Source organism: Lathamus discolor, chromosome 14 (assembly GCF_037157495.1).
Source record: "Lathamus discolor isolate bLatDis1 chromosome 14, bLatDis1.hap1, whole genome shotgun sequence".
Classification (NCBI taxonomy): domain Eukaryota; kingdom Metazoa; phylum Chordata; class Aves; order Psittaciformes; family Psittacidae; genus Lathamus; species Lathamus discolor.
In genome coordinates this window covers 9,033,410-9,058,649 of record NC_088897.1, presented here as the reverse complement: position 1 = coordinate 9,058,649, position 25,240 = coordinate 9,033,410, and the positions used below count along the sequence as shown (strand labels likewise).

The 25,240-nt window shown below is 40.5% G+C and overlaps 1 protein-coding gene across 4 annotated transcripts in view; it reads left to right on the top strand.

The window, feature by feature from the left end:
• PIGL (phosphatidylinositol glycan anchor biosynthesis class L) overlaps nucleotides 1-25,240 on the top strand; it is a 59,750-nt gene that overhangs the window by 4,632 nt on the left and 29,878 nt on the right. For all 4 annotated transcript variants that reach the window (XR_010615951.1, XR_010615950.1, XR_010615949.1 and 1 more), the window contains exon 2: nucleotides 848-947. Coding sequence is in view for 1 of the 4 variants with exons in the window: in XM_065694730.1 (XP_065550802.1) it covers nucleotides 848-947 (100 nt within the window). In the remaining 3 variants the exon portion in view is untranslated. The remainder of the gene's footprint in view (nucleotides 1-847; nucleotides 948-25,240) is intronic.

The following is a 25,240-nucleotide window of genomic DNA, read 5'->3' as shown; positions in this document are numbered from 1 at the left end:
TAGGCAAAGCTTGCTAGTGATGGATCAGATTGCAACACTGCTTGAGAGAAATGTTGGATTTGGATGACTCACACCCACAACAATAAAAAGTTACAGTGCAATTCGAGACTTGAATCATACATTAATTCTCAGCTGTATTTTGTTCATTGTATTGCAAGTACTGCCCCGCACAGGGCAGCATTCTGGAAGTGGCCATCACAGCTCTGGCATGTACTTTCCATGGCTGATGCCAAGAAAAAATAAGGGACTGTCAGGGCAAGGTGAGAAGAAAATAATTCAGTAAAGAAGGAGACGATTTATAAAGATCATGAATCCCATTTCCCTGCTAGTTGTTGAGCTCGGTCTGTTATAACATTTCCCAAATGCGTTATCCAAATTAGGTTTCCTGTGTTTTAGTTCTCTAAGTTCTTTGTAATCTTAACCATTTTAGTTTCTTCCTGAATTTCCTCTGTGAATGATGCTGAAAAATCTTTGTCTTAAACCAGAGATTGTTATGATGGAATTCCTCCTTTCCTCAAGTGTTTTTCATTCAATCACTGTATTCTATTGGAGTGTCATAATGTTGTATGACAACTACTGCTCATAAGAAGTGGTCCAGACTATTATAAGCTTCAATCACTTAAAGAACACAATATGGGTCAGGCTTCCCATCTGTTATCTCAGCAGTTAGCCTGAGCTAAGCTGGGTGTTGCTCAGGTGAAAGCGGTGGAGTTTGTTCCCTGCAATTTATCTGTTGCTCTTTTATTTCATGTGTGATGCTCACACCTAAAGCTTTGAGAAAGAAAAGAATTCTTTCCAAGCCAACCTAAACTAAGTTTGACAGCGTTGATGTGTTTTCTACTTTCAGGAAATTACTACAATCAAGGAGAGATTCGTAAGAAAGAACTGGAACAGAGTTGTTTGCTTCTGGGGATTCCTCCTTCCAATGTAACAATCATTGATCACAGGTGACACATTTTCATTTACAATGTAATTTCATTGCAGTTTTAAATGGTGTGTGTGTGTGTGTGTGTGAGGCTCACTTTAATGTTGAGTGAGAGACTGAAAAGTCTTGAGGAATCTTAAAAAAGACCATATTAGATGTTTTTGTTAGCTCTTAACATAAATTAATCAATGCAGAAGACAATTCAAGGGTATAATGATGATCATAATCCCTATATTAAACTCTGTTGACACAGCATGGAGAATAAGGATAACCACACTTGTTGGTGTCTGGCACAGTGTATTTGGGCAGCATGATCACATCCTCTAACACTTGTTGCAGTGTGATAGAGACAATTGTAAATTCTCTGCATTGCCTTTGGCAGGTTTGTCTGTAGGTGAGTCTTTGCAGGGTTGGTGTGGAATTCTGTTATATTTATAATCTGGTTTAGTCCTGGCTAAAGACAAAAGTGAATTGCGTTATTAAAGACAGTCCATAATAACATGTTAGCAAGATTCCTTCAATTTAAGCCATGTTAAAGTTCTGTTTTTTCTAAGGTGTGATGTCGTTTTCTTTAGCTGTGTGTATATACAAAAGTAGGTGATAAAGCTGAGACTTCTTTCTTTTGGGATTAGTGCAGGAACTGTCTTCTGGGAAGGTGATTAAATGCTTTGAATCAGTAAAACTTGGAATTAACATTGTAAAGGCCTCTTCAATTGTCCAGTCACTGTTTATGTAGGGTTCATAGGAGCTGAACTAGATACTGATTGCTAGAAAACACAGTACAAGTGATTGTTTCAATTATAAACAGATATTATACAATCCATACAGAATATTTCTATTTGTGAAGAAATAGCTTTAACAGAAACATACTGATTTAAAGCCACACCAACTAGGAAAGTAGAGTTGAAAAAAATCTGGCTCCAGGCAGGCCCTTTTCCCATGAACATATTTTCCCTTGAGCTAAGGCAACAGAAACCACAGTCCAGAATATGAATCTTTTGGAGTTCTTTGCTTTTTTTAGCTTTAGGTTTCTCTCCAAGTTTTCAGCTCACTTACAAAAACAGCATAGGAGTTGTTTTCCTTTGGAATGAAAAGAGATGTTTCCATTCACTTCTCATGAACTGGTTTTGGATAACTTCAAGTTTTGTGGTACAATCATATGACAACGCCCAAAATATTTGGGGGAGGGATAAGGAAAAAAGCCGCTAAGCTTTGCTAAGCATAAAGACTGCTCAATGCAGCATGCAGAAGTGCACTGGCCTTTCATACGCTAACCTTAGTATGTGATGTGAGGTTCCTGAACTGCTCGATCACCCCCTACTACACACTGCTTTTTGCCAGTAATGCTTTGGTTTGCTCTGTAGGAGGGTGAGGCCATTCAGAGAAATTGCTTGGATCATGCCTCTTTGTTACTTTCATTGCTATTATTACACATATTTATACGTGATTTCCCCTAGTGAATACAGTGCCTGAAAAAACAGATCCATCCCATTGCCCAGAGCTCCAGGGCATGGACCAGAATGTACACCACTGTTCAAAGAAACAGGTTTAGATTTGAGGTCTTTGTCTCTGAGGTTAGAGTGCTATGGGATAAACATCGAATCATCTTTGTTGTGCATTCAGGGAGCAAACCGAAGTGAAGTTCTTGCTGAATTTTGCTCAGAGCTTGTTTGCACAGTGAAGTCAAGTGTGTTTACAGTGCATTATTTACTCTGCAGTAACTCTCCAGCTGGATGCTCTTTAGGAAAAACATCTGTGGATCAGGTGTTAGCAAAATGATAAAGGATCAGGAATTATTTTTAGATGACGCTGACTTTTTAGAGTAGCTAATTTTTAAAGTACTGTTTCCAGCAGTTTAGACAAAGCACTGGGATTCAGGGTTCTTGAAACTTGCTCAGAATCCCTGGATTCCTTAAGGTCAGTAGCTTTCCTATGCCTCTGTTGTGACTTCTCTAATTTATAGATTATAACAAAATGTTTGCCAGTATGGCATGATGTGAAACTTGCTAAATTAATAAGTTACCTGCTGCTAGATTTCAATGTAAATTCATGTCTATGTAATACATTTCAGGAGGTTGTTCCTCTTTAGTATCTCATCTTTTGTAGGCACTGTTTAGGGTCAGAGCCCTTTAGCTTTCTTTGTTCCCTTCCTAATTCATCAAAAGATAATTTTCCACCAATGTAAAGAACTAGTATATTGCTTTAGGACTGCTGCTGGCATGCTGCCCATCTAACATTTCTTCTGCAAACACTGGATGCTTTACATTATCCAAGCTGCAGATTTGTATTTTGGTAAGGAAAGCCCAACGGATTGCTAGGTCTGGATCTGCTCCAGCCATTGTAGTGTGGAGCTGAGTCATGCTGCTTCCTCTTTCTTTGTATAATCTACAAGTGAGGGAGTAGAATTTTCAAGATGTAAAAGGGGAAATGCATGTGAAAAGCCTAGTGATTGACTTGCTCTGTAATGTCACTTGACCAGGCAGGTATAAAATCAACATGACATTTTGAATTGCCTGTGAACTTGTAAGGAGAAAACTTCTGTCAGTCAGCCTATGATGAAATCTGTGTTAAAGATCAAATCCTTATTAAGCAGTCCCCTGCCTTAAACAATGACTCTCTCAAGTACAACCAGGATTTTTAGGGCAGGACTAGCTCAGTCCCTTTCAGACAGCTGCTTTGCACTGATTCTTTAGCAGGTGTTTGATGTTGTCACTGTGTTTGTTACCTCAATTAAAGACAACTAAAATCTTCTGCATAAATAGAGTCACAAACTGCACCTATATTTCAGTCCTAGAGACTTGAATCTCCTGCAGGAAACTTCTTCACTGTAGAAGGCTTGTCCAAGAGTGGAAAGGGACATGCATTGCTGTGCAGCACCCAGTTACTGTAGGTGAGGATATGGGCAGGCAGGCAGCATGCTCCAGACTATTTTAGGGTAGAGCACTTGACTGTTCCTACTTGATACCTGTAGGAATACTTCCTACTGTTCACTTGTACTTGCGAATAGTACAGGGCAGGCACCACATCAGCAGAGGTGTCCCCTGAGCTGGCGTGTAATTATCATAGCTCCAACACTTCACTGACTGAACAGCTGCTTGTAAGGGAGACAAAATTTTACAGGCCACTTGTGTTACCATTCCCACATGAAGCTTAATGCTTAGGGGAACCCAGCTCAGAACTAGGACCTGCATTGTTCAAAGTTAATTTCTGTACTGAAACAGTTATTTCCGCTGCTGGGTGAGGGAGGAGTAGCAAGAGAGTGAGGTCGGAAACTCATGTAAGATAAAAGTCACTTCATCGATTTTATAAATGGTAATGTAAACTTTGTGATTCTGATGCATTTTTTATCATCTTATGTACTGCAGCAATGGGCATCCTTGTAGCTGTAAAAATGGGAGATCATTTGGTTTATCCTACTTACAATATCAGCTTAATTTTCACAAAGTCTGGTATAGTTCTACAAATCTTCAGTGAAGGGAAAATGAACATAGCTAAAATACATGCCTCTAATGCAAACACAGACTAACTCAACTGAAAAATCTGCTACAGTGATATGTCTAAAATAATAGATAAATCAGATGCTGGACACTTCTGTGGTGGCAGAAGGGTCTAATGTATAAAGCATTTGGCTGCACTGCAAACAAAAAGGGACATCCATTTTCACCAAAAGTTCTGTTGTTCTTTGGGCGTGTGTTAGACTTTGCTGCCAGACTTAGCTTGATTGCTAAATTGCTCTGGTACTGTATGAGCAAATGATCCACTTAAAAGACATGAGTACTTGCTGAGCAGGGCAGAGCTCCCTCATCTTGAGAAGAGCAAATCTGAGTAACTGATTTGCACTTAAGATGTGCAGCAAAGACAAGATTCAGCTTAGCAAAAAGAGCTTGTAAACAAGTAAAAAGTGAGTCCTGCATTATCATAAAACATGGAGATGTTTTCAGAATATGCAGAAAAGAATACTTCAGTAACAACGTGAAGAGAAAATATGTTCACCAAAGAGCAGCTTTGTATGCTGTTCTTTGAGGTGCACTGCTGCATGTTTTCTTGGTTGTTGCTCTATCTGGTCTTGAGAACATAGTGAGATGAAGGTGTTCTAGTCTCCAAAGGCAGTTATCATGTCACGAGTTATTGCCATGGTTTTGGACTTGTGAATGTACTTTGCTGGAAATTTACTCATAGTTGGAAAAGCTCTTTGTAAGTAACTAATCTGTGAATACCTGCTCCTGAGCTAGAAAGCACTCTCACAGTGTGTGGAAGACCAGGAATTAATATCTAATTGATCTAATATTAAGAGTTAGTTAAGCTCCCATTAACACTGGGCACACGTGCCAATGCTCTGGCTGTCTACTAGTCTGTAAATTACACATAAACAGGAGATGTTTTCTAAGCTGTTTTCACTTTCTGAAGAGAACAAGCAAAAATAAGCCCAAATTATTCTCTTTTTTTAATATCTGGTTTGGGTTCATAGGAAAATAAATGTCAGGCATTTTACTGCAGCTTGTGAAGCTTTTGTGCATGGTTGTACTGGACAGAAAGTAAAACTGATTATTTGCATCTTTAATATGACAGAAAATACTTGGCCCAAGTTTGCACTGCAAAGAAAATAATAGCTGAGATTTGTGTAAACTGGAAGATTTTCCTTTCACAGTACAAAGGCTCAGTGCAAATAATGTTACATCTGCTTCCAAGTTTCCATGGAAATGGCACTCCATTCGCTTTTGTATTATTATTTCATTTAAGTCCGAAAGGGCTCTGATTAGACAATGCACAGGAGAGGAAGGACATCTGCCCATGCAGAATTACAGGCTCTCTGCAGGGTTTTTATGAGGCTGCAGAAAGGCTCAAATACTCTTTTTTTTTTTTTTTTTTTTTTTTTTCCCCCACATAATAGTTCTTTGCTCTGGGTTTGTTTTTTTTCCCATACAAGGTAAATGGGCTTTATTACGCTTCCTCACGTTTAACTCCTAATGAACTTCCTTCCATGAGCATCTCATGTCAGAGAAGTAAGTCTACAAGGTCATGGGAAAAATACATCCTTAAATAAACAGTGTGTGTGTCTGTGATGATCAAAAAGATACAAAAAACCTCAGCCCCTTCAGAGAACAAATGATGTAACTGGAAATTTAAATCTTTTTATTAAAATTTAGAAACATAGAAACATACAGACAGTTGTTGAGTTTATCCCATTGATCCGGTTAGGTTTTACTGTATTTGGGTGGTTTGTTGATGGCTTTATTGATTTAAATGCAGGGTGCTGAGTATGTGAAAGCTCGAGATGCAGCTGTCTAGTGAGAATACTTACTGCAAGTAAGAAAGGCTCAAAACTGAGGGCACCAGAAGAAGTGCAGAGGTAAAATCCTGGTACTGGATTTTTGCCTCAAAATTTGTCTGGTGGCAGAGCTGTCAGTGATCTTGTAGCAGTTGCTGCCTCCCTCATTTTCAGCCCTGTGTTATCTTGCTGATTGGGAATTTAAAAAAATATATCTATTTATGTGTTTCTAATCAGAAAGGTCTTTCTTCTTTCCCTGTTCTCATATTTCATGCTTTGGGATCAATATTTAAAAGTTTTAATTCTACTGAAATAATTTGTGGTTATTAGTTACATTTTGTCCTAAGTTCCGCATGGTATAATGGTTTGACATTTCATTGATAATTCTAAGAGCAGATGTATGTGTTGATTAAAATTGCTGCCATGCTTTATTCTAGAAGATCTGCATGTTTCAGTGAGTGATGCAATTCTCCTCATCTCAGTTAGCTGGAAATGTCTTTATTTTTTGCAGAATTTTCTTTAATTAAGAATGGCATTTGTGGGACCAGAAAATCTTAGATGCAAATTGGTCCCACATTCAGTGTGTATTACAGGGAAATCAGCCTACATCTTTTGAATCAAACATACTTACAATCATCCTGAATACTAACATGCTTTACCATGACAAGGCAGCATGAAGCCTTCATTAGCAGATGGGTATCTGATGTTTAGGTAATCACTGTAGCCAGATTTCACTGCTGTTTAGTATAATTCTTGAAGTTTAAATTCTTTTCTTTCAGAGAAGACAGTAAGGTATTTGGCCACCTATTTTTATTTACATTTCTAAATAAACAGCTAGTTATTCCCAAATGCTTATCACATGGCAGCTCATGCTGGTATTTTAGGACACCAGAACACTTTATACAAAGGATTATATCAAAGTCTGCCTTCTGGCTTCTGCTTTTGTAAGTGTTGCTCTATGCAGTAATTTAAGAAGAAATTCTCCTGGGGATTGAGATGTCTCTTTGCCCTCCAGGAAAGCTGCTTTCTGAAACAGAGGCTTGTATTGCAGTGGGTTAGGTTTAGCTATTTTGTCCTAAGTTAGATATTTTTCTCAACAAGGAAATATGCCCTTTGCTTCCCTCAGGCATCTGTGAACCAAATCCTTTCTTAGCTTTCTAACATAATTAACTTCCTTGCTATACAAAAAGGGAGAAGGATCGTAGGGAAAGGGAGAATAAGCTTTTCAGTGCTAAAGGGGCATGTCCCCCAGGTTACCTCTGCAGAGCAATGGTCCTTTTCCAAACATTCAAGGATCCTCCTTCAGATGTCAACAGAGACCTGTCAAACCATGTCAGTGAAGTCACAGCAAGGTTTGATTAACGGCAAGAATCTGGCCAGAGAAGCCAAGGGCTCTGAGTAAATGCAAGGGAATGGAAAGAGTAGTGGTAAAGGACATAATGTCTTAGTATTTTGATTTGATTTCTACTAAGCATTGGGATTTATACTTTTAATGCTCAATATTATTTTAGCAGAATAAAAACTATAAAATGCTGATCTCAAAACATGAAAGGTGAGAAGAGGGATCCTAGCCATCCCCTGAAGCTAATGCAAGCTTGATTCAACTTAAAAAACGTCATTGCTGGGAAGCTGATAGTAAGAAAAGCAGTAAGACTGTTTCAGGAGTCTGTGAAACTGACTGAAGAAAGCTGAAGAAAGGATAGGGCACTAGACAGAATGGAGAAGTCCTCTAGAAGTCGTATTTTCTTTGTTCTTTCTTAGTCCATATCTTCAAAAATGTCTTTTATTTCATTAATGGGTTGTAAAAGTTCCACCCATATGTTAAAGGCAGGCATCTTCTCTGGAGCAAAGAAAGCTGCATTGACCCATCCTGAATTCATGGATGGTTCACGTCCCAGCTTTGCTGTCTCCTGGTAATACTAACAGATATGCTGACTGGAGCAATTCTCTAGCATGACCACTTGTGTCCATGCAGAAGGAAGTGTCTTTGGGTTTGCTGGTTTCCAGGATAAAATTCAGGGTTTCACATGGAAATATTTTGAATATACTTTCTTCATGATGCTAGTAAGCTATAGAAAGATACAGTCATTAGATTAAAGCTGTTATCAACAGTTATACCTTAAAGTCCCCTTTTAAACATGACAAACTACAGCAACCCTATTTTACTAGTTCCGCAGTAGAAAAATATGGTGTGTTTTGCCAACAGACACCCTGAGGAGCTAAGGGAGAATGACAGGCATTTCCCTTTTGCCCCTGGAAGGTTCTCTGCTTTGATAGCCCAGCAACAACACTGTTAGTCCCTCTTTTTAACCTGCAGCCGCAAGTGCCTTGCTGTTAATTATAGCCAGACAGATCTTTTATAGAGAATATGATCAACTCTTTTCCTTAAAGAGTAACAGTTATGTCAAATAGTCTCAGTAAGCTAATCAAAGAGGAGGAACAAGCAGAAAACAATCTAGCAGGGATGCAGCTTAAGCTTTTGAATCTCTGCATTCCTCCTAGCTTACTCAGGGAAACTATATTCCTGTTTCTACTGAGAACACTCTTAAAAGCATTCTCACAATAATGGATTGGGCGGTAACGCCTTGTTCACAAAAACTGTGTGGTTTCTTTGTATGTTCTCATAATCTTATTTTAATTGTAGCTACAGTACAGAATGTCGAGTGCCTCAGTTAAAGCTGTGAGATTTGAGTCTATGACATGGTTTGGAAACATCATTCAATTGCGTCTTCTGCATGTCAGATAATTACTGTGCTGGAAAAGAGAGAAAAGGGATTTGCAGCCCCTCTTGGTCAAACTCCTCTTTGGGATTCAGCCTAGAGAAGTGCAATTCCTGGTTTTCCTCCAGGTCCGGATGTTGGATGTGCTGGGTAGCTCCCACAGGCAGTGTGTGCCTGCACTCGTTAGCTGGAGGTAATTGCGCTAACTTCCCCCAGGTTGCCTCCATCTCCTGGAGAAAAGAAGTGTCAATATGTCCAGGGGCCTCATGACATTAAAACTAGTTGTTGGTTTATTCCTCTTCCCTTCATCTAACTGCTAGCTCAGTCACTAAAAAATTCATGGAATAATCAATATTTGAGCCTTCGGATCAAGGCCTTTATTAGGGTCATTAGGACAGAATGTTTCCAATTAAAAAGCATAGCTTCAAAGCTGTCAGACCACTTTAAATGCCACAATATGCTGTCGTGCTGAATGCCACCAATATAATCCTAATTTCTTGAGTTTGTTTTCAAAATTCCCACTGAAGTCAGAAGGCATCTCCTATGCTGTCAGCTAGTATGGGACTATAGGAAACAGTGCATACGGACCGTGAGGTTTGGGTGGGAAGCATCCCCTTCTGTGGCAGACTCAAAGGGTTGAGTTGGTGAGCTGCAGAAGTAGGGTGTCCTCAGGGCCTTTGGGACAGGACCATGGGGTGAAGAAAATTCCTGAGAATTTCACCTCCCCTAAAAATGGTTGCAGGTCATTCAGTGGGGACCTTTCTGTCTCTTTGATAGAAGAATACAGTGTCAGGATAGGGAAAAAAAAATCACTTTGTGGACATTACTCTTGAGTAATGAAAGGAGCTTAGTTACTTTCATGTTGAATGAACTATTTAATTTTTTATAGCAATAGCAATGTTGGGTCTTCAGGCACTATAAGGACTCAGAGGACTTTTTGTGAGGATGTAGACTTAAAATCCTGTGGGGTTTTACAACGTATGTTTTGGGCCTACATCAACCCAATTCTTCCACAAAGGCGGTAGAACTGGAGTTGTAGAACCTTGGACGTCTTTTTCTTTCCTCAGAGCCAACTTCTGGTCCCAACAAAACCACTGGGGGTTGGCCATTGAGTTCAACGGGACCAGAAATGGTCATTGAAGCAGTCAACAAGAGAAGACAAAGTCTTGTTTAAAAAATGTTAGTATGGGGGAAAGTTGGAAAAGCAACTGTACAATGGATGTTGTGTAAAATGTGTTTTCTCTTAATGACCTTTCAGTGCAGATTGGCTCTGTTTACATACAAATCAAAAGCTGGTTTGTCTAACTGCCAGCACAGCAAAACTCAGTCTGGGATCTGAACATCCAGCTGTGTCTTTTGCCTCTGACATCCTCCCAGTAATAAAAGTTGTGTGGCTGGGATTTGGCTAGAGTTACAGATGATGTGTGAGCCAGAATTGAATTCAGCTTGCTCTTCCTCTGCAAGACAATAGAAGTTAGAACTTGTTTGTGTCAATAAAATAAGCATATACAACTCATAACCCCCCAGGGACCAGATATGATGAATAAGATGCTCTTTTTCCATCATCACATTTCTGACCTTGACCAATGTTAGTAATAAGTCTGTGAGAACTTGGACTTTTGCTTTCCTCATTTCAAAGCTGGAGTAGAAGCTTTAATGGAGTTTACCTGTGAAGATGCAGCATCCAGAGAACAGACATAGTTATGACAACCTTTGCAGTGCTGTCTAATCCAAGTTCTTTGTTCTTCACTTCCAAACTCCCTGAAGGGTACACTATGTTAAGTGCTGGCTGTGCTCTCTGGGCTTGTGCTCTCGCAACAGCTTTCTGCAGATAGGCATAGTGACAGGGACAGTGACTTCTTCACAGGTGAAATGGTGCTGCGAGCATGCCTGTTAGTTATCACTTTCCTGTTTCAATCTGTTCTCCAGTGGCATGAGTAGATTAGGCTGCTTTGTGTAGCAGAGGTTCTCAGACTTTGCCATACACAGATTTCTGTCTGTCAGCTTGTGAGGAACTGCACTTTATGAGACAGATGCCAATGGAGCATGTGGCAATGGAGAGGTTTCAGGTCCTGGGGTACTGCCTGGATGAAGGCAAAGCTATCTCAATTCATAACGGAGCAATGGTGATGTAACTGTATTTCTTACGGGCTTTTCTTTCCTAAAAGGATGGTGAGAGCTCTGGCTGCAGTACAGAACTCGGCAATTTCACTTGTATGTTGCACTTTGGCCGCCTTATTGTAAGACTGCTTGTAAAGCTATATAGCAGTTAGGAACAGCATTTGTTATCTCCACTCTTTCCATTAATAAACCCCTATTTGACAGATGACTGAAAGCTCTTCCAGTTGACAGTTTCAGTGTGAACCAGCAAAGGTGTTTTCAGCATGGTAGAAGCTGAGGCTCCCCAAATGCTTTTAGCTGACTGCAGTGGGGTGCTGCTTTGCAGCAGCATGCTTCAGGGGCACCTTTTGAAGCATTCTACAGCAAGAGAACTCCCATTTGTATTTCCTTGGCAGAGTCTGTTGTGACATGCCCTGTTATTTTTGCATTCTGTGTCCATTCCGAAATTCCTCCAGGCATCTCTTCAAATGAAACATTGCATCACTGAGGAAGTGAAGCCATTAAAAGTGAATGCTTTTGCCAAACACTTGGAGCAAATACAATCAGCTCTCATCTACCAGAAATGGACTTGCAAGTTGACATTGCAAAATTTGGGAAGAACAATAGTCCTTTTTTGAGCAGTTTGATGCAGCTTTTTAAAAAGCTGAGCTGTGCTGTTATATTTTATATTTTTTTGCCACATCATGAGTGAAGGTTTTATATTTGCATAGAACAAATGTAGAAGAGTTACCAAATAAAGTGGTTAGAGCAGAGCTTCACGCTTCAAAATCCTTTTGAAAAGAAATTTTAAGTTCTCTGCTGAAATGTGCTAAGGTCTCTGACCTTTTCTGTGTTTCACTTTCATGCTGTAATAATCCTGCCTTTTTGAAGAGCTGTGGGATGGACTAATTATTGTTTACATACTATTGTCATGGTGTGAAGTGCTGTGTGAGTGTTAAGGTTGATTATTAGAGTTTTCCTTGCTAATCAAAGGGTTAATTTCTCTCTTCCCCAGAAGGAGGGCTGATTTAGGTTTGGCACAGGAGGAGGGAAGATAGAGGATTTTGTTCTGCAGGAAACTAGGTCAGCAGGTTTTTATTATCGTGCTCGACAGCCCAATGTGGTTTGCATTTAGGAATGAACTCTGTTGACATTGTGTATGGTTGATTTCCTCTTCCCAGAAAGCAGGCCTCAAACATCGCTCCATATATTATGGCTTTCCCAAATTGAATGCGAGAGAATATATAGATGAAGAAGCTCAGGCAGTTGTATGTTCATTAGGTAGGTTTTTAGAGCTGTCTGTCAGGAGTGCCTCAGGAACACAGAATGAAGTCCAAGACATTTTGGAGAGGAGGAACAATAGGGCTAGAATTTTCTCAGTCACTGAAGTGCATCAGAATCATAGAGATCTCCTTTGGTTTTACACCCCATGATTGATGATTGTTCTATAGCCTGTAGCATTGTTTGTTTTGTTTGGATGTGGTCAGATTCTGATCTTGGTCCTGCTAAAGTACATTTGGAGTAATTCCCTTGCTTTCTCTGGAGCTACTACTGTGTGTGGCTGAGATCACAGTGTTATCTCAGTGTTACCTGGGCAGTGAAAATAGGTGTGTGTCTTCTTTACCTCTGCCTGTTGAAGACCAAATTGTGGCAAACATCATACATGTTGGAGAATTCAGGCTGCCTTTCTTTGCAGATTATTTTGACTTTACTGAATAATGAAAATCCAAGTAGTTATGACTTAAGTAGAAAAAAGAAAATCTGCTGTGTTTTGATTGTAGGGATCAGGTAAGGGTGATGGAGCTTAGAAAGACTATTGATAACATCTAGGAAAATTTCTGAGTAGTAGGATTGAAGGCTGAGCATCTATTACCAGCTTTATGCTCTTGTTGTTTTACAGACTTTAATGTGAGTTAATGGCTTTTCAGCATAATCAAGCCATCTAATTCTGTCCTGTTCTAGTCTTTATTCCCTGTTGGCATCAAGAAACCCAGACATTTTTGTAAACCAAGTTTGGCGTTTAAAGCTGAACAAGAAAAATACAGGCAGTACTGAGAAGAACAGACAGCACTGAGTTGCCAGCAGTTCCTGGAAATAATGGAGTTTCACAACCATTCCCTGCAGATTGAACATTTAGGGAGGAAAAATATCCTTGTGGCTTACATGGGCAGCATAATAAAAATGCAAAATCTGTTGAGAAAGTTTATTATGGTAAAAATTCAAATGCCATTCTTGGGTTTAAACTAAAGAGCAGTATATCAAATGCCTCAAGATGATGACAGCATAGAAATAATACAGGTCAGAAAATTGCATCCAGTCTCTCCTGAACTTGCTTTTAGTGTTGTGGGAAGCTGTACGTTTTAGTTGTCCAGGCCTTTGAATCTTTAAACAGCTTCAGCTGCAATAAACGTGCTCATATAATCATCTTCTGAAATATGAACATTTTAAACAGGGATGAAGGAGGTTGGTAATATGCTTGTGCTCTTACACTGTTGGCATCTGTGACTGAGAGCCAAGAATATGACAGCGCATGTCAGAATCAGAGGGCTTGTAGCAGGCAGACACGTACACACAGCAGACATCCAAGCTGAGGCAGCACTTTGAAATTGCCTTCCACATAATGAAGCAGAAGGTTTTGTAGGAGAATCTCCATCACTTCATGCAGCAGTGACAAATTATATCATCCAAATTCGTAGCAACTCAGAAAATGTCACTTGTGTTGCTGGAAGACTTGGGTTGTATTCCTGGCTCCCTAAGCTGCACTAAGTTTAATTAAACTCTTAGTTCAGGAAAAGGGATATGAAAAAGACTCTTTTTTCCTGTAGTGGCTTTCCAGAATGTATATTATATCTCTTGAGGCTATCAGCTATGTGAAGCTTTTGGGATGTGACTCATAGGATAAATAAGTTTGGTCATTCTTGCTGTGAATAAAAAGGGTGAAATTCTACATTTTTTTATAAAGGCTTTTTCTTCCTTAAAAGAGTTCAGAAAACATCATAAATCAGGAGGATATAGGAGCTGTCACTGAAAATACAGTAGCTTCTGGGTTGAAAAAGCAACTAATAGCACTCAGTAGTGACGTGTATGAAAAATGGCTGCTGTCATATACTTCTGCTCTTTCAAGTGAAAGAGCTCAAGAGTTTCTAGACTGAAAATGAGTTTGGTAATGAGGAAGAGCACTGCATATATGTCAGTGAACTAACAGATGCTTGCAGAACCCTGTGCAATAAACAGATCCTGAGTAATGCTGGTGTATGAAATAAGCCATTTGTGCCCATTTGGGAGCTCCACTGTGTAAAGGATGCAGACTACAGATTTAAGTAGGTTATGATGTTCTTGCCTATGTTTGGGGTTAGAGGCCAGTCCAGCTAAATGCAGAGTAGTCACCTTGTGGAACAAACATGAAGGCACTGAACTAAAATTGTCTTTCAGAGAGCAATGGTTTCATATGGATGCATTCCTTTTTTGTTTTTAAATGTAACCTAATCTGTACCAATTAAAGTGGCTATTTAATGGTTAGAATACGATCTCTTAGCTATGAGCACAAACCCTGTTTATCCCTTTTGTGTAATAAAGTTTATTTAGTCTTGCTTTATTTGTAGTTATTATTCCTTCTCAGTGCTTTAACTGGTAATTAACCCTATCCTTTGATAGCTGTTTACAGCTGGGAACAGGCTAACAAGAATGGTGCCCTTCATTCTGCAGTAGGGAGGGAACCATGCCAGGTAGCTATCCTGTATGTTTCCCAAACTCAAGTAGCCATCTCCTGGAACAATCCCTGTTCCAGCAGAGAGGGAACAGCAATCTCTTAAACATGGCTGCTCACTTCCAATCTTTTCTGAGAATGGAAATTGTTTGGTTGATGATATTTTTATTTTATTTTTTTGCTGTATTTCCTCGTTTCATACTGCATCCCAGTCCTTTATGCATGATGCTCCGAGAGGGAGAATAGAGCGGAGTTGAAGGCATGCTGTCCAGAACCCTCATACAGCTTCTGCTTTGTTTAGTGCCCTCTGTATTTACAAGGAGGTGAGGAAGGACTTTTTGTCTCCATCCTGGTATATCCTCATTCCAGGAGAACAGGTGTGCTCCTGCAAGAGCAAACTGCTGCTGGTTGCCACCATGGGATGTCTTATACACTGCATTCAATATTCCCTTCTCCAGTGACTCATTCTGTTGCAGGATCCTTCTGCAGTACCCTTGCTGGGGCTCCACACAGCTTACCGGTGATTTCTGCTCCACAGCAGCTGTAGTACTGGAGTAATCTCCAGCCAGTCTTGGTGGTTGCACTTCCCCAGTGACCTGTATTAACCAGAAATGTCTTGGGAGGTTTCCCAGTTCCACCATTCTGCTTTTGGTGTTTACAGCTACAGTAACTAACTCCTGACATTTATACACAGCTTGTGCTCTGACTGCTGCAGCTTGGTGCCTGTTTGCACATGAGGCCTTCTGATAAGGCAGGCATTTGACCCTTCTATTCTTAACCCATTAACATTTAGAAGAGCTGCTCTCCTCACCTCCAGAGGTTGTGTTCTTCCCGCCAGTATCCCTGTTCCTGCCAGATAAGATTACGCCTGGATTATATATTGATCTAAAAGCAGAGTGCTGAACACAGCCTCCACCAGTTCAAGGGCAAATACTGAATCCCTATGGGTGAGTCCACAGGCTTTGGTTCAGCAGTGGAAAGGTAATGACCAATGGCTCTTTCTGCCCTCTCAGCAGAACCTGAAGGCAAACAAAGGGAGTCAGTTCATACTGTACCAGTAAAATGAGCATCATGGCTGCAGTCAGTAGCAGTCCTGTTTGCTGATTCTGCATCTTTGTGCTGTTTCTTCTTCATCTGCACTTAATCACTTTAACTCCTTCATCTGTTTATTACACTTGCTTGAGGCAGTGCATTCAGAAACCTGAACACACAAGGAAACTTTGTGTATTCAGGTTTGAAAGCAAGAGCCAGGATTCCTTTGTTCTAAGCCAAGCCTAGCTCAGTGAGTACTGTACTGTCACTGGAACAAATCTCTTCACCTGTGCGTATTTATTTCCCAGTTTCTGAAACTAGCAAGCCATTAGCAACCTAGTGAATTATAAATAGCAACAACTATTACAGGAAAGTGACTGTATCATAATGTATTATAGCCATTTATACTCAAATACAGTCATTCATTCTTTGCTAAAAATTAGTCATTGAAGAATTACCAGATACAGTAAGTGACACAAAGAAGCTCTAAGGGAATAACTGCAGGTAGATGGTGGTATGTCAGCTCCCAGTGCTGTAGCTATCACACAGAATGGAATGGGACTATGTGAGCCAGGGAATAACAGGAGTAAGAAGATGGTATTGCCTCTTGTTCCAGTTCAGTATCTTGGTCTAAAATCTAAATTTCTGAAAGGATATGAATGTTTGGAAAATACTTGGGAAACTGTCACCAGAATGACAAAGGATGTGGAAAACAGACCTAATAGTGGATGTGCTGTTTGCGTCATCCATGAGATGACCTAATAGTGATACAGCAAGATCAGCACTGGGAAGAGATTTTTTGGATGAGGTTTGTGGAGGAGTTATGTAGCATGTTGTATGAGAATGATGACCACAGTGGACACTGTTGGCTTTAAAAACCGTTGGCAATGATAATAACTACAGTTAATCATAAGGATTAGTTAGCTGGCAAGCCTGCAAACCCAAAAGCCACTGGAGCAAGATGGATTAAAATGTATTACAATTATTAATATTTTATAAGGTTAAATTGTTTAAAATAAACCATTGTGATTTAATGTGCATTTGTGACCATCTATACAAAGAACTTCAAGTAGTCTAGTGAGATCACTAACATGAAATTCAAGAGGCAAGCAATATACTTTTTCCTGCCAGTATTTAAGAGAAAGTAAAACCACCGAATTGATGGAGGTCTCTGACTATGCATTAGACTTTTTTAGAGTCCACAACTCCATTTTATTTGTCTTTTCTTACCCAATTCAGAAGTAATTCAGAGTTGAGAAGCTCATTCTAAAGTGAGGGAGGAAAGCTTTCCTTCATCTGTGCTCTGTGAATAGAAATATATGTGAAAGTCTCTTCTGATGTTTTAGAAGCCTGAAAAGCACTTGTGATCCAAACCCAACTGCTTTATCTCCTTAACTACAGTTAATGCTGCCTTTATTACTGGGCCTGTTAGTTCTAATGCTAGGTTTCAATAAGCTTTTCCCTATATTTCTTGAAATCCTAATATAACTTACGCAGTTGTTAGAAAATGATTATAAAACACTGCCCTAATGACTTGGAGCTGCAGCTTCCATCTCAACTCAAAATTGCGCAAACTCTGAATAAAAATCGATTTAGTGGGGAAAAACCCATCACTCCATGCTTGATAACACCATAAACTGTAAAAATTAAATCCTATGCTTCACTACAGAGTTGGTTTAGGAATAACTAGATCACTTATTGAAAATGTATGGGTCGTAATCAACTTGTCCTGCACTCCAGGCAGAGGTGGTGGGGGATTTTGCTGTTCATGTACTATTGGATTGGTGCCAGCAGTTGTGCCTTTCTGTGTTAAGTTAAAAGCAGCTCTGCAAGCCAGGGATCACTGCTGGGTTTGGCCCTTACCCCCCTCCCTGTTTGAGTTTGCCCATGCGGCAGTCACTGTCGCAATGTCAGAAACGATCTCTGACCATTTGAGCAGCCTAATTGGAAGAGACAAGGCACAGGAATGGAAGTAATACTGATTTATGTGGCTGATTTTTCTTTTTTTTTTTTTTTTCCCTCTTCAAGTGTTCCATGAAGTAAATTTTTTTCCTGTGACTCAGAGCAAAAGAATATTTCAGATTTTTGTGATAAGATATTAAATGTCTGGACAAGGCTTCAACTGAAAATGGGGATTTGGGCTTATCCACTGTGCTATATATGCTGAGGTGTGAGTGTATGAGCCTCCACTTATGCTTAAACCAAACGTGTAGATGTAGGAAGCAATAAAGAATTTATTATTATATGCAGAAAATTTATTTATGCACAAAAGTCATCATTTTTGGAACTTTGTTTAAAGATGTGTGAGTAGATACCTACTGAGTCAGTCATTTCCTAAGCTACAGATTACTAGGAAATAAATTAACTTTTTTCTTAAAGAGAGATATTAGAGAGGCAAACCTGTGGAGCTTCATGTTTAAACAATGTATCCTGGACTATTTTGGCCTTAAAAGTGATCTGCATTAACAGTAACTTCTTTGGGAATGTTTAACCCTCAGGATTTAAATCCAGGAGATTGTCTTGTTCAGTGGTTGCAAAGGCAGGGAGAAAAGATTGCTCCCGTTTGCTTCTGCTGCAGTGTGTCAGGAGACAAGTCCCTAAGCAGAGCTCCAGTAGGGAACAGGAGGTTTGCCATTGACTGCAGCAATGCCAGGATTTTCTGTCCTCTCCATGTCACATTATCCCCATACAACTGTGTACGTAATGTTCTGTTATGCCCCAGAGGGAGGACAAGGCTGCTGAGTCGCAGGTTTAGAGAAGACTTGGAGGGATACCTGCATTGCTGTGCAGGGATAACTCCCGAGGGTCCCCAGAGCAGGGCTGCTGTGTCAGCACAGCTGTGTTCCCAGATAAACTGCACCTCAGCTGGATGGGTGAGGGGGAGAGCTGCTCTGTGCTGATGCAGCAAGACTGCTTTTCTTGCAAGAGCTAATTATGCCATTAGCATGCAGATCTCTACACCTCTCTTCTTTGTGGGCTTTTTCCATATTTAATGTGGTCTTGTGTGTCTAAAGCAAGACAGGCTCAGAAGAGAAACTTCTGCTAGCAACAGGTGGAAAGAAAAATAAAATACTTCAGAATCAACTTGCAGAGCAGCACCACGGTCAAGGTACTTTCTAACAGCTCAGTAGAAACTCCAATAATAATACCTTATCAACTCTCCTGGCTGCCTGGCCTATTTACAGTCCTTGTCCTTACCCCTAATCCACTTCAGAAGATGTGTTTCCATTTTGATTCAAGGATTGCCCAGCAGGACATTTGTCTTAGCACACTGGGACAGCTGTGTTGACAGTCTCTACTGCCTCAGGGCGTTACAGGCTCTCTGTAATCAGATGAGACCTGTACATGCTTCAGTGCCTTAGCAGTGAACTGAAACAACCTTTGCCTGTTTGAGATGATAAAGGAAGTGACCATGTTTAGAAGTCTGGCAGTCATTTCGTGAGATCATCTAAAGGATATATAAACTGCAAACCCAAGTGAAGGTCCAGGACTCTGTTTTGCTGTAGCAGTTCATCAGGATAGTCTAGTGCTGGAGAAATACATGCAATAAGTACAGATGATCTGAGTTTACTTGTAAAAATACGTTGGGTCATTTTTATAAAATGACTATCCCCTGGATCCCTGTCCAGTGTTACGGTTTTACAGCTCTACATGGCTATTTTCTGGAATGTTTCTCTTTCTTCCTCTGTGCTGTATGGCAGAGGTAAATACGCAACTCTTTCTATTTGGGGAATCCTAGGAGTTTCTGGTAACAACAGTAGATAAAAGTTAGGCAGAAATAGAATTTTTAAACTGCTAGCACACCATTTAAAATGCAGTTTGCATAGCAATAGCAATGCCCAAATCCTTGTTGAATACTAGCCAAGAGTATCCATTGGTGTGTTTTATTCATGCAGTGTGACAGTGCAGTTAAGTCTATATTGATTCTATTTATTTCAATTTAGAAAACATCTCCACTGAGCATTTGGTGTAATTATTATATGGACAAGGAGCAATGTTTAGGACTGACAGCCATGCATGTAAATACAAATCTTCTGCAAAACATGCTGTCATACTGCTGCTCCAGGAACAAGTCAGGCTTAAACAGAAGCAGATTCTGCTGTCAAGGCTCTTGGTGAAAATGCCCTTCCTCCAGCTCTCTTATGATTACATCAGGGCACTGTTTTTCTAGCATCTCAGATGATCTCCACAGCTGCATTTTTGTAACACAGAGAGACAGATAGGCAAGCTTGAAGGTAAACAGGCTTAAACACACTTAATAGGTAAAACATGCACTTTACATTGTACTTTGTAACTAACAGACTGTCAGTAGAGACCCTGGGGTATTGACACAGTGTAAATAGATGTTTGTAACTTCAATGTTTCTTGTGAACCTCAGGCAGTGCCTAGGTAATAAATATATACAGATCGGTGGTACACAGTATGTAGTAAATGGCTGTAGGTTACTTGGTTGTCACAGGTATCTGCACAGGCAGAATTGTTTGAATGCTTTGGCAGGCCAGAGGTTGTGAAGGTGAGACACAAGTTTGAGGAAGTTCTTTCAGTGTGAGAACCTGCATTAATCAGCTTTGCCACTCATTGCAAGTGTTTCCTTCTGTTTATGGGGATTAGGTCACACTGATCTGGTCAACCCAGGTCAACTGGGACAACTCAGTAAACTAGTCACTGCTCTTGAGTATTGCCTGCCACAACCCAGAGTATTGCCAGCTGAATATGGCAGCATGAAATTCCTCACAATTCCCTACTCCAGCTTAATGTGGATGTTGGAAAGATGATGTGGTAGAACAGAACTTCAGTTCCTTGTACAAACAAGATCTTGTTACAGCTGAAGTGTTGTTTGGTGTTCCTCGTCAGCAGCAACAACCAAGACGATGAGATACTCAAAACCGGACTGAATGGGACCATGTGAAGTTTCCAAACAGCGCAGTATGTGCTTGGCCATAATCTCTCTTCACATGCCAGAAAAAGAAAGCACTTGTAAGGGACTATAGGCACTTACTACTTTAATCAGTTTCAAGAAGATGTCAGGGCTATGGGTAGGTAAAAGAAGGATGGCGGGCCTTGTGAAAAAATCATTAGCACACTCCACCTCATAACAGTGTCCCGTTGAAGGGTGTCTCTGCAACAGTCCCATTTCCTTCTTGCTAAGAATTTCCTCATTATATGTGATTAAACTGGAAGGGGGGAGTGAAGGAGAATGATAGCAATCATTAAAAAGGGAAGGGGAAAAAAAAGACTAATCTTATAAATCCCTGTAGTTCATTTCCTCTTAGAAGATCTGTGCTCTGTAATTATATTGCCAAAGAAGCCTTTCTTCTTTTGAGTTCATGTGAAAGCTAAATGGTTTTATTCCCCTTGGCCTTAGTTCAATCAGTACACATGAAATTACAGAGTCTTTCAGTTCCAGTGTAAGCTTGAATTAGAAAATGGTGGGTGCGGTACTTCAGATTAGAGCAAGCTATTAGCAGGAATAAATTCCTTAAAGGGGAAGCTGCTGGGTTAGGATTATGTTTAATGTAACCCCCACCACCAAATAGGAATTTTGTTTGAGAGAACCCACCCCACCAATAAAGAGTATCAGCAATCCAGAATTCTCAACATAAACCAGCTGTGAACAGAACAAAATACTCTTAGGAGGTAAATGATCCTAACAAATGGTTTAAAAAAAAAAAAAGTCCTTATAATGAGGAAAACAGTGTAAAAAATACTCAATATGACAAAGTAGTGGGATGGGATTCACAGAGTTTGCTCATGGAGTTTTACTGTTGCTCTTGATGAAGATACTGAAGCAAATTTTGAGCACTTAGGTAACTTGTTCTGTAAGAAACATACCGGTTTGACGCAACACCCAACTGCTTTTAAAAAGGAGAAACTAGAACTTGATGAAGCAAATAGGAAGTATATGTTGTCACTTGGCACATGTTCACCTTTTTTCCTAATGTACACTAGATTTTGCAAATGTGGGTGGTGTCTTATGACCCATAATCTCAGTTTAATTGCATGAGAGATCAGGAACAAAATTTAAAAATGAATGCTTTGTTGGGCATCATTGAGCATCTTTTGCCTCCTGTAGCTTCTTCAGTCAGTTTTTGTTAAAAGGAAAAAAATATTTTTACTGCAGTACAGAAAACTGCAATACTTTTTTAGAAACTGAAATGGGATTTGGACTGAATATTTTGTTATGTGATCCTTCTGCAGCAAGTGAAGGGTTAAATGAAAACAGTTTGATTACAGTTCCATGCCAAGTCATGCCCCCTCTTCTAACAAGTCACATATTAACTAGCTCAGCGTACCTGCACGCTCCTCAGACAGTTATAGGAATACATTCTCATTTCAGTGCTGCAGTCTATTTCTCTGCAGCTGCTATTTGCATTGAAATAATTCAATTAATTACATAGCCTTCCTTTCATGCGCTTAAGTTCTACATTCTTTATAGTTTTCCTGACTGTAAGCTTAACAAATCTGATCTATGTGCCATTCTCCCTTCTTTGATATTTAACCGAATTTCATTACGGGCATAAGTGTTGAGTCTGTTTTCACCTGCAGGATGAATGTTTTTCTGTAAATCAATTTTTAAATCTTCTGAGCACAGAAAAGTCTGGCAAACAGTGCTTGAAAGAAGCAAAATTTGTGCTTGTGTTGGGGTACAAAATGGCAGGGGGTAGAAGGGGGTTAATTCACAATTTAAGTTCATTAAGGCCATTCCACTTCATGTCATTACATAGCATTAGCAGGATTTAATCCCTTTGTTTTAGAAGGGTCACACCTGTAAGAAATGATGGTCTCTCTTATTTAAACAGTAGTATTGTTATAAATATTCCTGTATTTCTGTTTCATAAGTCAAATACTCAGCATTTCTCTGTGTCTCGTAAGTATCCACATGGTGGGCTGCCAAGGCTGGTTTATCCTTTGCCTTGGAAAAGACATTGTGTAATATTGCAGAATAAAGCATTGGCAGACAGAGCTTTCATGTGTGAAGAAGAGAGGTGAGGTGTTTGCAGAGTTTGTGCAATAGATTGAGGCTTGAATGTGGAGTAATGTGTGGAGAGCTCATACACTAACATCAGAGAATTCAGCTGGTCTTAGCAGTCAGGGGCAAAGAACAGCCTATTGCAGTGGTCCTCTTTCTGCAAAAATGAGACTGAGTCACTGATTTAACTTGAACTTTTTCAGTGTTTAGATTTTTAGCCAGAAAATTTCCTTTCATAGTTTTTTATGAAACGTTTATATTTGGATGTAGGTATAACTGTGGATGAAGCTGTCAAAGGGAGTTCTGGTATCATAGCATACAGACTTTTCAGTGTTGGATCTTCACGGTCCATTATTGCTGCAATGAACCTATCGTCATAGCAAAGGAAAGAAATCCACACAACCTCTTACTGGGAAGAACAAGGTTTTACAGGAGAACAAATATTTTAGGGCAAGACATGAGTTAATGTAGGCTGCTCCTAAGTGACAACTACATAAGGAAACCCAACCAAGAATATTGATAGAAACAGTCACCCATGGCTGTGTCATACCACTGCAGACCAGAGCAGTTAGGTGGTGTAGAGGTCAACACTTTGGCCATCAACAGGCTTTGGGGGGTACTTTGAAGCAGCTGTGACCTTGGGAGTAATGGTTGATAATTTGCAAATGTTAAAGTGTTTCCTGCTCAATCCAGGTGACCAGGAATATATGAAGCTCTGCAGAGCACCATGAGAGGCCTGTTCAGAACTGGATTGCTATTTGCCCCAGGCAATAAAATGTATTCCTGGGGCGAGTGTGGGTGATGCAGGGAGCTCACACGCTCCATTCCAGGCTCTGCCCCTGACTCAGCTTGGTTGCCTTTGGCTCTCTAGGGAGAGTTGCCTGAGCTCTTAATTCTCTCATTATAAATGTGGAGGTTATTACTTGCTTACTTCCCCGTTCCAGCCTCACAGGGGACTTAGTTAATGAACATCTGTTAATGTGTAGAAATAAATGCTGTAAAAGTGCTGAAGCAGTGGTAGTGCTGCTCAAACAGTGATGGCATGGCTGCAGTTTGGTAATCTGCAGCTTTTTCTCACAGGATTGTGCTGCAAGATTAAATAACCATTTTAGCAAGGTCCTGTAGAGCACAGCTCTACACACAAAGTGCTCCCTGTGCCCCTGGTATTTGTAGGGTGCTCCAGAGAAGAGTTGTGCACCGCCACGTAACCCAGGTACATGCAATTCGTAGCACGCAGCTCTTGACGAGGGTGTTGTGTTCCCAGCTCCAGTTCATTATCCTCACTCCTTGAGAAAAAAAAATGATGCTGTTCCCTAATTTCAAGCTTAGTGATTTCCTTACCCTGCCCTCGCCGAATGCCTGAATCCTGCTGTGTTTCCTGCAGTGGTGTGGGGAGGGCAAAGCACCGCTTGCCCTTTCTCCTGGGCCATTACAGACGGCTGCCTGAACGTGAAGCCCTCACTCGCAAGAGTTAATCATTTCCAGCCTTTGGCAATCTTGGCCTGCTCCTAGAAATCCTGCTGGATGCTGGTGGCTGCCAGGAGCCTCCCTCTCTCCCGTCATGTGAGCAGGGTAAACAGGGGCGAGCGGGAGGCTTCACTAGTGGGCCAAAGTTCAGCGGCTGCCTCGCGGCCCCACGGCAGCGGCGGGGTTACTGCCGAGCAGCCCGGCTGTTGCTATAGCAAACCCATTGCATAACGCTCTGCATTAAATCCGAGCGCAGAGGAGAGGAAGGCCAAATGAGAAAGGTCGCTGTGTTTGTCCTCGTTTTGTTCATTGCTGCTGAGTCCCACTTAGCTGCCGCGGGGTTCCCAGTGTAGTTCCTGGCTGTGGAACCCAGTGTGGGTTTTTACCGGCTGCAGAGAGAGGGCAGGGCCTGGCCTAGAGCTTGCTCATGTAATCATGTAATTGGGGCATTCACATGAATGGGGCTGGCAAGACAGTGCCTGCAAGAAGATTATTTGCATTAGTAGAAACTTTGCATGCCAGTAAAATTTGTGGGATCAAGCTTTACAGCTAAGATAGGTGTTTAACTTCTTGATACAAGCTGACTTATAAAAGGAAGTGATTTCCTGGTAGCAATAAAATTTGCACCCAGCTAGAGAGCTCAGGACAGCAGAACCTCAGGATTACAAAGGGTGGGTACACCATGACTTCAAGAAGTGATGCTCCCTGATGCACTGTTCTTTTATTTCAAAGCATTTTACAAAACAAAAGATATGAGTAAGGGAAGAATGAAGTCCTGTGGTCTGCTCCTCAGAGTCCTGGTTTTGCTGGTGATGTGTATTTCGGTTTCAAAACACAAGTTTTGATTGTGGGATTAGTGGGCATTCTGTTCTCACTTTGGGCTACTTAGGCTGTCAGGCCGCAGGTGAATTCCTAGGCACTATGGCAAAACCGGTAATAATGAGGATGTCAGCACTGCTATGAGCTATTCTGGGAGCTGCCCAACCATTTCATATAGGCATAATTATGCTCATTCCTTATGGTACAGATGGTGCTTTTGGAGAGATGTAGT